This window comes from Caloenas nicobarica, chromosome 5 (genome assembly GCF_036013445.1).
Source record: "Caloenas nicobarica isolate bCalNic1 chromosome 5, bCalNic1.hap1, whole genome shotgun sequence".
NCBI lineage: Eukaryota > Metazoa > Chordata > Aves > Columbiformes > Columbidae > Caloenas > Caloenas nicobarica.
The window spans coordinates 6672373-6688213 of record NC_088249.1 but is presented as its reverse complement, the minus strand read 5'-3'; the positions used below and the strand labels follow the sequence as shown (position 1 = coordinate 6688213).

Sequence of the window (15841 nt, the reverse complement as noted above, 5' to 3'; positions counted from 1 at the left end):
CACCAACCATTTGCACCACTGATTGCTGTGACTGCTCCCAAACCCTGCTTCTTGGGCATCTCTAAGCTGCTATCCTGTGGTACTGGTCTTACTGGGTTTTTAGGTTAACTCAGAGGACTCTTTCTCCCTTGCCTTTCCAAGTAGGAGTTTGAGGTTCCCATTTCTTCTCTCCTGAAAGTCTCAAAGACACGAAAACTTTCACTCCTATCACTGTATTTTTCTCTACTCATAAATGTGCTGCAGCATCTGTAATGGTTTCCTTGCGGCGTTGGAAATATGAACTCCGTACCCTTGAAAAGAAAGAATTTCTCTTCTTTCCTGGTAGAAAGTCCACAGGAGTCTTGGTTTGGACCTTGCAGCACCTGCCTAGTGCTGTGATAATGGACTTTGAAAGTTTTGACGCTGTTCAATTAGAGGTGTTATTTTAGGTCATTTCAGAAGCTTTAATGGCTCCCTGGGACTGCACAGCTGGACTGATGATAACTGAAGCACATACTTTGCAGCTGAAGGAATATAAAAAATAACATTAATACAATGATAATGTTTTAAAGGCTTTTTTTTCCCCAAGTGTCAGGTTCTGGCTTAAGAAAAGCCTGTGGAAAAGTAAAGTTGGTGTTTCTAAGCACTCCAAAGTGAGGCAATGCCTATATGAAGATTGGGTTGCTTCTGCCCTTATGTCTATTCATTGCAAAACAGTCTTCAGTTACATTCCCCACAATATTTCACATATGTGAAACTTTGGCCTGTTAATAACTTTGGTGTGTTTGTTAGAGAAAATTAAATGTAGGAAGCAATAAGGCAAGGTATATAAAAAGTCTCATGCTAAAAGCAAACAAGACCTGGAATTGTTAAATTGTTGAATGGCTCTTCCATAAAGCTGTGCAAGTCACTTGAACCTAGTGTCACCCAGTGCCTGTTCTTATTTTTTTCATAAGCTCATGGAAGATGCACAGGTTGCAATCTGGAGAAATGTTTTGCTCTCATAACTGAAGACAGCGGACACTGAACATCTAATCTTCTGCTGAAGTGGGACTCCTCTGCTATAGGTTCCTGGATGTCTCAAGTTGGACACTATGAATTACCAGATGATTTTGACCTTAATCTCACTGTGTCTCAGTTTCCTGTCTGATCCCTGTATGACAAGGTAAAATGCAGAAAATGTTCATTGATGCCTACAAAGCACCAGAGATTAGTGATGAGCACCATGAATAAACTAATCATTCCATACTTGAGCAGAGGTTGGCTGCTGTCCCAGGCGTACAGAACAGGTCATGTTGAATGAGAAGCATTAAGGGGAAAGATTTTGCTGTAACCCATTCTCTGAGCACCATCCTGAGTGCATCCCAAGCACATGATACACAGCAAACCTTAATTCCTCTTAATTCCTGTGTGCTCGACTCAGCTATTCAACCCTCTACAAATTCTGTTTCTTCATGTCCACTCTGCATCCCTTTGTTTTGGACTGCCAAAGGGGCTAAGGGACAGGAGATCCACAACTTCCAGGTCTAGTTATCTAGACTTACTTGTGCAACACAACCGAGAATGAAGAATTTTCCTTGGTGCCAAATCAGATACCAGCAAGTACTTTGGCTCTGAGGTTTCATCATCGATGTTTTCCATCATCGATGTTTTCCATCATTGATATTTTCCATCAATTTTTTATTTTTATACCAAAACCGACAACTTTTGTCAAGTTTTTATTGATCTTCTGTCTGTCAAACCACTTTTTCAGATTTCTAATGGAGGAGGAAGCATAAGACAAAAAAAACCAGGAAAGAAATTGTAATTTATTCCCTCCCTCCACCTGTTTTTTTTCTGTTTGGTTGTTTTGTTTTGGTTTTGGGTTTTTTTTTTCCTAAGTATTCTTTCTTGGTATTATTTGCTGTTCCTATGAGCAGAGGTATTTCCTCCTTTCTGAGGGCTGCAGTCCAAATGAAGAAACGCTGTATAAGCAGATCCTCTGGCATCCCCTCAGTAACTTTCAAACTCAGATTTCACCTACGAGGTGAAGGGATGGTATGCTCAGAGATGCTGGCTTCCTGCAGATTTCTGATGAGTCTCACGCATACTTCTTGGGTAGTCTTAAAGCCAGTAAAAGAGAATTGACTTTATAGTCCTCCCTGCTGAGGAGAAGAAAGCTGCAGTGTGAGCTCACCTGTTGTCCCACTCCAGTTTTCTGACAACAGGCACACTTTAACCACGGAGAAAGATTTAAGGACCTCACGCCTCATTAGATATCAGAACAGTCTCTTTTGCTATATTGTTTTATGCAGATTCCCTGGGCTTTAAGAAGGAAACTCTACCTGCTTTTCCCGCAGTTAGCATGCTTCAAACATCTCCCTTGAGCATCTGTTTCCAACCTGAGCTCTTGTTTCAGCAATATATCTGTAAGTCATGAGACGCAAATCTACTGGAAATCAAACATTGCTAGTTTTGGACCTCACAGATTGGTACAACTCACATTGTTTATAATCAAAGCTTGTGGTCATCTTGATTGTGATTATTAGAATGAGAAGTCTTGTGTGTGCACCTGGGTTAGTGTCACAGAGGCACCTCAAAAGTCAATTTAGGTGACAAGTTCCAAAACAGACTTTATTCTAGCCAGAAAAGTATAGCAAATAAACCAACTAGAAACAGGGCTTATACAAATTATTTAGCACTCTGACAACAATAAAACACAGATTTGGCTATCAGTTGAGGAGATTATTGGGGTGTGACTACATAATAATGAGGATCCACAGCATGCATGCATGCACTCACCAGAAACAAAACCAGAGGCCTTCCACTCAAGGGTACCCAGGAGAAATATTCACTTGCCTGGGTTAGGCAAGGACTCACTCAAGGATATATCCAGCAGAGAAAAATAACCACTCAGCCAAATGAGGAGGTGAGGCGCTCGCCATCCCGGGAAGTCTCCTTGGACAGCGTCCCAGTCTAAGGGGAGGGCTCCAGTTCACAGAGCCGCTGCTTCGAGAAGGCCACTCCAAGGGGGGCTTTGACAGGGACCCCATTTTATAGCCTGGTCGGATCTGGCTGGGGGCTTTACGACATGGTACAGAAGCTTCTCAGCTTCCTTGGGCACCTCCTTTGTTGAGGACCCTGTCAATCGACTGAGGGTCCCACTCCTGCCCGCGCCAGCTGGGTGAAGGTTTGGTCACCCTGCCCCCAGGTGTGGGGAGGACGTGACGGTCAGCACCATCCCAGGTGTGCACCTGAGGACAGGCACAGTGGGGCACAAAAGGTGCTAAAGAGCCATCAGCTGCCCTATTGAAGGCTCTGGATCTCAGGGGATGTGCAAGTACCACAGTAGGAAACCAGCTCAGAGCCTTGCCAGGGGTAGCCCATCACTCAGTTCTGCTCACAATATTTTTAGATCTATGCGGTCTCATTCAGTGCCCAAGGTGGTCCCAGGGACCCTGACTCACCTTATTACATACAAAAACTGAAAGCAGAAGCAATGTTGTAAATCAGCCTAGCAGCTCGTACATTTTAATGACTCCGGCCACTGGGGTGGATCAGTGCCTGACCTGGTTACGCTGGCCTCTGGCTCCCTCCTATTCTAGGAGCCCCCTGAGACCCAAGTGGCGACTCTTCAATTCATAAATTCATGAAAGATACATCTAAAGCTTTGTGCTGTGGATGAGAACCAGTTCTGAAATGTTTAATAGTCCCTGAAGTAAAATAACGCATTTCCATGAGTTTAGATTCAAAGGGTTAGATCTTCACCAGATGTAGGTGGACTTTATAGCCTGCTGTGTTTCCCCTTGCTGTGGGAGTCAATGTTTGCCCACTGCTCAGTGGTGCCTTTTGTAGAAATTCCAGTAAAGAGGTAAAACACCCTGAGCAGGTGTTTCAAATTTCAGAAGAAAAGAAATGGTGAAGCAGAAGAGGAAGGAGTTGTGATTACTCTTTTACCCTGCTACGGCAATGTGTTCATTCCCTTTTAGCCTTTTTATTTTCAGGAAAGGAAAGCTAGTTCCTTTGCTTAAAGAAAGAAAATTTGAAAGCTGGGAAGAAAGAAGGACTAGAAATCTTTTGATCTTCCATCAGGAAAGTTGTTACATTTAGCTTAGACTTCTTTTTATTATTATTATTAATAATAATAATAATATTTTAACAGCTAATTAATTCCCTAAAATTCAAATTGTGTTGATTAACTATTCTGGAATAAAAAAAGAAATGTACAAGCCACAGTGGATTTTCTGCCACATTTAGGAACAGCTGGTTGAGACTGGGGTATTTCTGATTTGGAAAGAAACTGCTTAGCTGCATTTTTCCTACTTACACTGACCTCCAACCTTTCTGACAGCTTCTTCTGTGATGACTTGACACTGTTTCCAAGCACAATTTGAAGATCGCCAAAAGAAGACAAGAGTGTCTTTGCAGTTCCCAGTTTGCTTTCTATATCACATTCTTCTTTTTGGGATTATCTTTAGCCACATGCAGCATTTCAGGAAAAAAAAAAAAAAGAAAAAATAAAAAAGAAAAAAAAGAGATGTCCTCCGGAGTGTTTTGCTACCTCAATGTAAAGGTAAGCATCCCACCACATGTCCTGCCCTTTCTATCCTATCAGACATTTGTGACATTTAAAGATATGTTTTTGGAGCTCATCCCTCTCCATAATCTATTGTTTAATTAGTGCCACTGGAAATATAGCAGCAAAGTTTAATAGTGGGATCTGAAGTTGAAGAGAAGAAGCAGGGTGGATGGAGTCACTCTTGGACATGGCTGTCTCACCACAATGGAGAAGTTTAGTAGAAAGGGTAAACAAGAAGAGATTTGGTTCACTAATCAAAAGATGGAGGGGATGGCAGGGAGGAGGTAGGTGGGCAAATCTAGGTTTCAAAACAAGGGTGAGAAATGAGCAGAAGTATTCAAGCTGGGTTCAAGTTGAGTGGAACAAAGGGAATTGGGGAGCAGAGATCCTGGCAACACTGTCCAGACAGACCAGTCACATAGTATTTGCCTGTACACAGATGGTTCTATAGGGCTGCTGCTCACTTGAAAGAAATGAAGGTGTTGCTGTCCACCTGGCAACTACCAGGAGCCAAATTTCCCTGTATCTGGGGCAGATGTCAGCAGGGGCATCTTTTAAACCACACCATTCTCAGGAAAGCTCTGGTGATTTCAGAGTGGTGGTGGTGGGGAAATCAATAAGTGTTTGACAAATAGGGTCTGGTTCACCTCTCAAGCTAGTTTCATAACACCATTCACAAGCTGATTCTAATGCAGCTGCTCCTGATTTGCATGTGTTTAAATGAAAGCAGAACCAGACCTTTTCCTTCCAGCAGCTGCATTAGGGCCAGCTAGCAGCAACAGCAACCCTGGTACTCGGGTTGAAACAGCTGCTCCTGTAACAGCTCCTGGTGTGGCAGAGATTTTAAACATGCCCTGAACTCCAAGCAGAGACCTCCGTGCGACTTGTTGGACTAAGACCTAGGGAAGGAGGAGGTGCTGAAAACAGGCTGGAAAAAAAAAAAAAAAGAAGATTTTTTCACGGTGGAATAATGTCCTCTGGGAGAAGCACTGCTGCTTGTGGCAACCAGGGCAGGAGTGTGCGGCACACCGGGATGTGCTCTGCAGGGCACACTCCCGCCCTAGAAAAACAGCAATTTTCCATCTCTTATTTCCTTCTATGATCCTTTCTAGTCTGCAGCAGCTTGCAAAATTGGCAGAGGCAGAAGCAATAGGTGGAGAAATTCCTTTCAGGATTTTTCTGTCCGTACCTTTAAAAGACACTGTCCGAGTGTTGAAAAGGCTGGGGAGAGAAATGCAGCTGGGTCAAGAGTAGGGAAGAGCTTACACAGAAATTGGTGTGTGGTGTCTCTCTGCACTGACTCATCTGCTGCTTTGGGGCTCCAGTAGAGCTGGATCCCTGGATAAAATGATAGAAAACAGGGTTTCAACCCCAAATCTGCCTCATGTCACCTCCCCCTCACTGGGAGAGGGAGGAATCCTCCAAAAAGACGGTTGATGGCTTCATGCAGGGCTGGCATTTTACATGTTACTTTGCACTTCACGGTTATCATTTGTGGGCAAAATGCAGCCACCTTCCACTGTGTCGGACAGCACTTCGTACTCTTCCCCTAAACCCAGCCGCTGAGAACATGGGAATGCCGTCTTAAAAGAAAACAAACAAAAAAATAAACCAAAAAGTATCGATGAAAACGCTGGGGTTCAGGGTTTTGTTTGGTTGCTTGTTTCGCTCAGGGCGACACGGCAAAACTTCGAAGGGGTTTCCCAGAGAGTCCCACTCGGCGACAGCCAGGGGACGATGTCCGGCGGGACACGGCACCGGGCGCGACCCGCGGAGCCGCCGCCGCGCATCCCCGCGGGGCCCCGCTCCCTTCCGCGGGGCTCCGCGCCGCTCCGCCCCCCCCGGCCCGGCCCGGCCCGGCTCCGCGGCGGGGCGGGCGCGCAGGCGCAGGGGGCGCGGGCGGCGGCGCTCGGCGGCGCCGTGCGCGGCGCGGTCCCAGTCCGCGCTGCAGCCGCCGCGGGGGCGCCACTACCATGAGCGGCCGCGGCCGCCCCTGCGCGACTCACGGGCACCGGGCGCATCAGCCGCCGCCGGCCCCCCCCCCGCGCCGCCGCCGCCGCCGCTGTCGCCGCTGCCGCGCACCCCCGGCCCCCGAGCCCGGCGCTGCAGGATGCCGGGGGGCAAGAGAGGGCTGGTGGCACCGCAGAACACCTTCCTGGAGAACATCGTCCGGCGCTCAAGCGGTGAGAGGTCTCGTCCGTCCGTCCATCCATCCATCCCTCCCTGCCTCCATCCCCGCGGTGGCTCCGCCGCGCCCGCTGCCCCGCTGGCGGGTCTGTGCCAAAGCGGTGCCTTCAAGGAACGGGGTCTGCTGTGCCCCGCCGGGCTCCGCTGGCGCCCGCCCTTCGCGGTGCGGTCCCCGTCCCCCCTCACTTCATACATCGTTGTCGCTGCTATGAATTTGTAGCTTTTTCCTTTTTTTAAACCGAAAATAAGTAGTCATCATTTACATTTTTAATATCCTTTCTGCTCGTTGGGTCATTTTTTTCGCCTTCTTGTTCTTCAGTTCTCTAATAATTGGGCTTGCAACCGTTTTCATTCAGGGTTTCAAAGTCTTTGCAATTCTGTGACACTTTAAAGTCTGTGGCAAAGGTATCGGGAAAGAGGATGAGGGAGTGACTGTGATTTGGACGATGGTAATCCTGTGGCTAAGCAAATATGTAAAGTACTGTCTGCAACTGCTAATCTACAGCTCCTCTGGTAGGTGAATATTTACAGGACTGGTTCAGGACTGCATGGCTATCAAATTATTCCGTGCTGCTGGAGTTAATTTTAACCTTCCATCTAGTACAAAGCACTGATCCAGAGTACTGTATACAGCCCCATTAAAGTTACTATGTGGTTGCAGACCATCTCTCTAGGTGTATCCATGTAGGTGCTGCTTTAGGCAAGTCTTGTGCTAGTTACATTCCTTTCCCATGTAGTCGTTGCACTGTCACTTAACTACTGAAACATATGAGTGTTTGCATAAACGAAGTCTGGTGAGAGACTTCCGATTTTGCATCTGCTAAAAGATTTTGCATGGACAGCCGAAGTTCAGGGCAACCCTGCCGTCCCAAAGCACTGCTGTGCCAGTGTGCATCTGGGGACGTGCGTGGGAAAGGTGGGCAGAGCAGAGCACTGAGAAAAGTTGCCACATGTATTATTAATCAAGGCACTAATGTGATGTGAAATTGTGCTGAAAAGTTTTCCTTTCCACCTTTCTATTGCACAATTCTGGATTTACCTCACATTCATTCTAATAGGGTGTGTTGGCTTGATTTTGATGAAGATAGTGAATTGGTGGTTCATTGCCCTCCACAGGAGCAGGAGTGCGCTGAGGACCTAGAATTTGTTTTAAAATGTTGTTTGTTAAAATGCCAGCCTTGTATTAAGCCGTCAACCATTTTTGGGAGGGTTTCTTCCCTCTTATGTTGCCTGTGTTAATTCTGCAGTCAGCAGCCGACTCCCTGTCAAGCTCTGTAGCTGCACGATCGTGAAGAGCTACTTTCCTGCAATGGTGTATTTATTTACCAGAATATTAAATGTAAGTTTAATTAATAGAGGTTTATATAGCACTTTCCCTCTGACAATTTCAAAGCGCTGAGTGGAATTTAATTACACTTCACAGCTCCTTGTGGAAGAGGACACACAGAGACTTTCCCAACCTGTTCTTCAAATTATGGTGTAAACGGGAGCTTGGGGCATCACAGTTGTTTTCCCAAGGTCGTGCAGCAAGTCAGTGGCAGAGCTGGGAACACAGTTTGGGATTGCTGTGGTTTTGTATGATGTTCTAATTAAATCTTGTGTCCTCCCTGGTGAAAGCTCAGTAAAGCTTTGAGATATCAAAAACTGGAAAAGCTCAGAAGACTTTCGAACATTATGCTTTAAAAGCACGTATCTCTCTCCAGTTTTTAACCTGGTCTAATTTGGGACCGTAAATCATGCTGGCCTGGTCATTTGTTCTGCTTTGTCTCGGCCACTGAGGATGCCTAAGCGTGATGCAACAGAGGCAAATCTGCCCCATTGGACAACAAAGCGAAAAGTGCATTGGGAATTTGTTTTTAACTCATGTAAGTGGTCAGTGTTGTGCCCTGAAACATGATTTCGTTCTTATTTTTGTCGTCCGGGACATAAACTTATTTGTCCTTTATAGAAATAGTAATTTTCATTGGATTTAGCACTGTTCGATTTGAACTTAATGGTATCCAATGGAGAAAATCTGGTTCAAGTATCTCCAGCCAGTGCTTGGTAGAAGACAAGAATTTGGTCTGCTGACTGTGTGCTGGGTTTTGTTTTTATACTTGGATTCACCCGTTTCCAAGAGATTTTTTCATTGACAAATTGAGGAATGGGATGAAGGAAAGACTGATGATTGTTTTTTAAAATATATCTTTAGCATCCTCAAAAAAAAAGCACTTCTATCACTTTTCCTGGTTAGAGAACACTGTCTTTTCAGATTTCTCACACTTATGCAATCCCATCACACTTCTTGACCATAAATCTTTTCTCACCAACCAGGAGAAGATTTGTAGATAGAGGTAAGGTCTTTTCTTAGGCAATAGGTATGGCCGGAAAAAAGTAGACAGGTATTTTGGCAGATAGGCTCTTTTTCAGGTGGAATGGAAGCAATGGTTTCAAAATGTACGTAGAGAGAAATTATGCAGAATTGCCAGAGATGGATCTGAATAACAAAATTTACAGCCAAAATAGCAGTCATTTTAAAATGTGGGAAGTCAGAAGTGACCTAGTGGGAACATGGTGTGCACATTTAGTGTGGTGGCCAGCCTAGTGTTTAAAGCAATCATACATTCAATTGTCAGCATTATTTATGCATTTCTATTTAGGAATGTTGTGAACTTTTCCTTTTCACCCCAGCTTTGGCTACAAATGAGGTGAAAATTGTGAGGGAAGCACCCAGGGTGAGTCGGTTATGAGAAAAACATCAAATAGCCCTGCAGAACAGAATGGGGTGGCTGTGGCTCTTCTGTTCTCCATAGGGAGGAGTGGGATTTCTGGGCTGCCATGCTGGGCATTCACCTCCCAGCCAACACATGTGGGAAGGGTGGGAATGACTGCTAAAGCGATGAGGGGGTCCCACAGTGTCCCTCTGTCTGGGGAACCCCTCTTTTGGAGGCCACTTTACACCCTGGAGCTTGTGAAGTATTTAGAGCAGTGGCATACTTTGCTTTTTTGGACAGGGGCAGGTTGCAGGTGGTTCCTAAAGCATTTGGTGGTGGAGGGCGACCTCTGAGCTGCTCTGTGGGTTCTTTGCCCACGCCACAGCTGAGCTCCACTCGAGGAGGGGCGAAGTCGGTGAGGAAAAGCAGGGTCTGTTGTTAGACCAACTGCTGCGATCGGTGAAGGGGGACAAGCCCGCAGGACACACAGGTCTGTCTCCAGGGTTATCTCCGTGCACTCTCTGCATTTTTTTTTTCCTTTTAAAGCACAGTGAAAACACATCGAGTAAAGGTCTTATCTGAGGCTCACAAAGCCTCATATGTGATGCTGATACGACCTGGCTACAGCCTTGACTGTGCCCTGGATCTTAAGAACACCAGGTGTTTTGCTGAGCTGAAAGAAAAGGTGTTTTGTGAGAGCACTGGGTTAAATCACATTAAGGTGACTGCCTTTTACTGCCATTAGTATTTTTGGACTTTTAATAAGGGTCTTCCTTAGGGCAGTGTTCTCTCCTAAGATGCTCTCAGCAGTCTGTGCCCATTATTACTAATATTATTGGTTGCTTCTTCAGCGTATTCAGAGCTCCTGCTGATACTGACCTCGCACAGCATCACGGAGTTTGGGAAAAGGTTAACGCTGGGAGTTTGTGGTACTATGCAATAAGGAGTGCTAACAGTCTGGAAGAGGGGCTTAATTTAGTGAAAGGCTATATATAGTCTTACCTATATAAGAGTCCTCATTATTGGTTATTGTTTCTGTTGCAATAACTCTTAGAAGCTTTCTCAGCAAAATGAGTCTTTCAGGTCTTTCGCAAATGTATTTTGACACTTAGGCTGAAATCTTGGCTTTGTAAGGCTTACATGGAAATTTTACCGTGAACTTTAATGAAGCTAGCATTTAATTCTTGGCCTTTTTCAGCTTTTTGCTATGTTCCTATGAAGTGTTTCGTTCAGACAGAGCTTTGCGCCCTGCTGGGGCCTTGTGACTTTGGTGGGCGAAAGGATCAGCCTCATTTACAGGTGACTGTGTTGCCAAGGCAGGTTACCCAGGAAGGGGGAGGGAAATAAGTGTCACATCTATAGTGCTAAGACACCATTTTCATTTTTATTGCACTAGTATAATAGATAAAATAAGCGTCTGTTGCCTCTCCTCCTTACCAACCCATGTAGCGTACCTGGTGTCTCGCAGGGTGACAGAACGTTGTTGGTCTCACAGGACATGACGCGTTGTGGCTTCTCTCCCCTCAATTAAAACAAGCTGCATTTTCATCTGATCTGAGTTATACACCCTGCAGAGAAAAAGTTCTATAATGCAGGTTACCTCAAGTTTATGGGATGTCTGTCATTGGGGTTCCTCTGAAAAAAATGCATCCCTCAGCAGTTCCCTAAATCTCCACATAAAGACGCAATAAACTGTGGGTGAAAGTTTCCGTCCTCCAGTTCAGTTGACTGTGGAGAAGTTGCTGAAGGGGTGACCAAGGAGCTTACGTCATTAGGGCTTTCTTGGGCATTTGAAGGCAGAGGGTTCCTTTTGCAGTTTCTATGACTGCAGGGGACCTGCTGATAAGTAGGATTTTGGAAACTGGATTTTTGGAAACTGGATTTTTGGGAAGTGGATTTTTAAACTAAGAAGCATTACTAGATGACATTTGTGAGGAGTTTTCAATTGCAAGTGCCCTGCTTTCCTTACTTTTCAAGTTGGCTTGCGGAGCGCAGAAGGGTTAAGCATATCTGACTGATGCTGAAATCATGTTTTACATGGTCTAAATTTTTTTATTTTATATGTGTTTATTTATTTTTTTTTTAAGAAAAATATTATCACAGCTCTATACCATTGTGTTAATTCAGAAGCCCAAACAATGCTGTGTCATTAGCTAAAGGAATAGGTGGATTTCCTTGAGGTTTCATCAGCTGCTTTGTAAATTGTAGGTCTTCTCTTTCTAATATTTCTGTGTGCGTTGCTGGGACTGGGTTGGGGTGACGGGAGAGTCGTTCTGTTCTGGGGGAGGCTTGAGCACTGCCGAGCAATTGCCACAAGAGGTCACTTCAAGAGTTGTTGCATTCCCAGGTTCATGTTTAAATCTGAGAGAGAAAAATGAAATTATTGATTTTTTTTTTTTTAATTTCCTGAGTAAACATCCAGGTTTTTTATTGCTGTTGGAAGAGTATACAGCCAAAGAATAATGTCAGCAAGTTAGTGAGCTGTGGAAATATATTTAATTAGCCTGTTTAGCAGGGTAATGTTTGGTGGCTAACTAGGATTTTTAAGTTATTCTTCTGGAAAGCATTCACTAAAAAATAGCGCTTTCTGATTTGATAAAATTAAGTAATAGAAGACAACTTTGGAGTTAGCACTCTAATGACCTGTTTTCAGGAAAGAACAAACAAAAAGTCTGATGCTTGTTTAGCACAGCTGGTGACCGGCTATTTTAAATGCCAAGCCCTGGGTAGCCCCGACAGCCAGAGCCCGATCCTGCACCCATGTGTGAATCCCCCCTTGGGAGCCTTGCCTGGAGCAGCCCCTCGATATGGGGCTGGGGTCCCTGCTGTTGATAGTTTTGCTTCAGCCACTTGCACAGAGAGGGGAACATGGGAGAGGCAGACGATTCTCTGCCCAAACAGATTTTTTGAGGTACAACCACGCTCTGTGAAACTGCAGCCAGGACGAGCTTCGGGCTGAGTGTTTGCAAGAGGAGCCCCCGTGTCTGAAGAACTACCGTTACCTCAATTTTCTCATCTGGGAATGTGAAGCAAGCGCTCTCGCTTGTATAAAGCTAGAAATCTGATTTTTGGTTGCTCCTTGAGGATGCCTGTGTGGCTTTCTGGAGACTTACAGTGTGCTGCAGTTTAAATTTAGTCTTGCTACATCTATGATGTGTTCTGCATAATTTTAATAGAGAACAGATTCAGCGGTGGCATTGATAAGATAACCAGGATAGGTGAGGATTAACTTAACTCTTGGGTAAATGAATGTGTAGGGAGGAACCTGTGATCAGAATTGTATGAAATGTCATTTAGCAAGCAACTCATAGGGACACTGTCTTGTCATTATTGACTCCAAACTCTTCCTGAGGTCAATGATGTTTTGCCACAATAAAGGCAGGGAACTGCGCTGTTGGTGGCCTTTCATATTCAGAATGATTAAAGTTAATTTTTAAAGTTTTCAGGAGGTAAATTCCAGGTAGACTCTAATCTTTCTTCTTGACCTCGCTTGCTAAATTGCTGAAAGCTGTTGTGTTCCCAGCTAAGTGACTTAGACGTGGATTTAATATTTCAGCTGATGCTGGATTATTTATCTTTTGTTTTATTTGAGGTACACTTATTTGGGGCAAGAAATAGATCATTTTAGCATAGTTGATATGGTGGCATCTTGCTCTGGGTTTAACACTCCTTCTATTTCCACAATATGAGTATTAAATAAAAACAACACTGGTAGAGAAAGGTGATGTAAAGAGCTAGTCCTTTGAGAGTGTTTTTTTTTTTCAGGCAAGCCGCACTTACTGTGCTCGATAAATTGGATGACACTGATGTTTTGCATGTTTTAAAGACACGGGGGAAATAGTAGCTTTGTTAGAAAACAGCGATGTTGTTTTATAGCGAGGAGTACAAGGTGCTGGTGGAGGTTTCTGCTTCAAGCCCAGTGGTTTATTTGCAGCAGATCCCAGAGCTGGAGGGATGTTGGTGCCTGTTGGGGCTGATTTCAGAGGGCAGCACCTTCCAAAAGGATTTAGGATTTTCTGTTTTATTTTGTGAGGATTCAATACGTCTTAAGCACGTGGCTGGAGTCGCTTTAAATAACACCAGTAGAAATATGTATTATCAGGGCCACGACTTGCTCAGGAGACCTAAAAGAAAATAAAAAATGAGAATATTTCTAGGACCCCCACCTCTCCAATGCACACACGAGTTTTCCAAGATGATCTAAACAAGGCTGCAGCAATATGCTGACCCTGTGTAGTTATAAGAAGAGTCAGCTGACAGCAGTTTAAGTGGTTTGGGGCTTTTATAAGACAGCATTAGCAAAAAAGGCAAATTCCAGGCGTTTCACAGAGCCTGTCAGGTCTGGACTGCACTTGCTCTGCAATGGAAAGGTGTAATTCCAAAGGACAGCTCTGTGTAAAGTTGCTTGAGCTAGGAGTTTATTCCTAGATTGAAAAACTGCTTCTTTTTATTATAATAATAATAATAATTACTACTTGTGTTCTGCTACTGATTCATTTTTTTTTTAAAAAAAAATCTTTTCAATGGTGACTTCTCTAAAAAGATTAGTTGCCTATTTTCTTGGGTAGAGATAGAATTCAAAAATGGTGATTTAAACAATTTTAGTTATAAGTGGTACCCAAGCATTCTTCAGAAAAGACGGTTAGTGACAACATTTCTCACTTGGCTAAGCATATCTCCTGGAATGATTTAGCTGTTCTTGCTCTCCCGTGATTACATAACATGAATTTTACACTGCTTTGGGCATTTTGTTAAAAACTTGCTTGCAAACTGTCTTTTTTTTTTTTTTAAAACAAAACAAAAACAAAACAAAGCTCAGCACCGTGTTGAGTATTAGCTACTACAAGATAAAGATTAAAGGCTTGCTGCCCTACAGCATAGACTGCCTTTGTACAAAAGTGCCTTTTTACAAAATACAAGCACAGCAACAGCAAATATGGTGCCTTTAACAATTGTTTTCCTCAGTTGTGTTTTCCAGCCTGAAGTTTTGCTAACTGTATGTCTCTAATACCCCAATTCCTTGTCATCGGCATTAAACCTTGTAAATAGGAGAGTTATATTAGCTAATAAAACGCCTGCTGACTTTCTAAGAGGAATTTAGCAACTCTGAGAAAGGCGAGTCTGCTGGCTGAGCCCTGCTTCCCCGCTCTCTTATGGGCAGACACTGGTGTTTAGATGTGTCTACTCAAAGAACTTATATAACCTACAGATTTGTGATTTGGGCTCTCTACAATATATCGGAAAGGGGGATGAGTGGAGAAAATGATTGGTGGAGGCAATGACATCCAGACAAGCTTAGAAATAATAAAAATCGACTTTTAAATTGACTTTTATCTCTAAGGAAATGAAAAGTGGAAAGGCATTTTCAGTGTATCGGGGAAACCCGGGCAAGGTTGAATGCATTACCAGACATTTCAGTTTAATCATCGTGCAAGATTTGAATTTAGCTGCATGTTAATGTTTTCAGAGCGTGAGAGATCACCACATGGTAATCTGGATCCCAGTTGCACAGAGTTTCATATACTGGATCAGATGATTGATCTGTCAGATTTACTGTCCTGCATTCAGCCATGGCCAGTGTCTCGCGGACCAGGGGAGAAATTCCCAGTGTCCATAGTAAAATGCTTTTGAGATTGGGTGCTGCTGTACATGGAGAGAGACTTTCCTTTCTGGCCCACAGCACAGGTATTGCACAAGTTTTAGTTACCAGTGTCTTACTACAGAATGCGAGCTGTATTTATGCATTACTTTGGCTATCCTTGGCAATCCCTGTTGTGACACTTTTCTTTCAGTGAAGTCAGGGTATACTTAAAAACTGAGTAAATTCAGGTGTTCTGGTGTAGATGTAGTGGCTGCGTTCAGTGTTGTCCAGTTATTAGTAGTTAAATTCTGTTAAGAAATACTTTTCCTTGAGAATACCTCCAATAGAATGCATTCTTTTAAAAAAATAGCTTGCAGAATATAGCTCTTATGTATTGAATCCAGACTCAGGGAGTCTGAGTCTGGGTCTGTCTTGCAGAAGGCATCTGTCCTGGGGAGGCGCTCTGTGGTGTGTGGCAGTGCAGCGCTCATACCCGTGCTTTGGAAAAGACCGATTATCTAAAAGTCCTCTGGCTCACTCCAAAAAAGATCTTTGGTGTGAACTAAGCGATGTGCAGTGTGGGCCATATGGGGAAGGGAAGGATCAGAAGTGAACCCGGGGTTTGATGATGGAGGTGCACCCAGTGCTTGGCTGCAGCAACGCCGGTGGGGCATGTCCCTGGGCTGCCACCAGGTGAATAGATGTGGTTTGGGTTCCTCCCTGTTGCATGCAATGAGTATGGATGTGTCTCAGTAAGGAGCAAGTCAGTCGGCAGCCTCCAGGCAGGTCTTTTACTATAGCTGGTCTGCTTGGATGAAGACCTGGCTTGTGCTAAGAGGTTGC

General features: G+C 44.2%; 1 protein-coding gene across 1 annotated transcript in view; it reads left to right on the top strand.

Annotated features, from left to right (window-relative positions):
- Positions 1–6647: 6647 nt before the first annotated feature.
- KCNH5 (potassium voltage-gated channel subfamily H member 5) overlaps positions 6648–15841 on the top strand; it is a 156936-nt gene continuing 147742 nt past the window's right edge. Inside the window, exon 1 of the mRNA XM_065636117.1 lies at positions 6648–6720. Coding sequence (XP_065492189.1) covers positions 6648–6720 — 73 coding nt within the window. The remainder of the gene's footprint in view (positions 6721–15841) is intronic.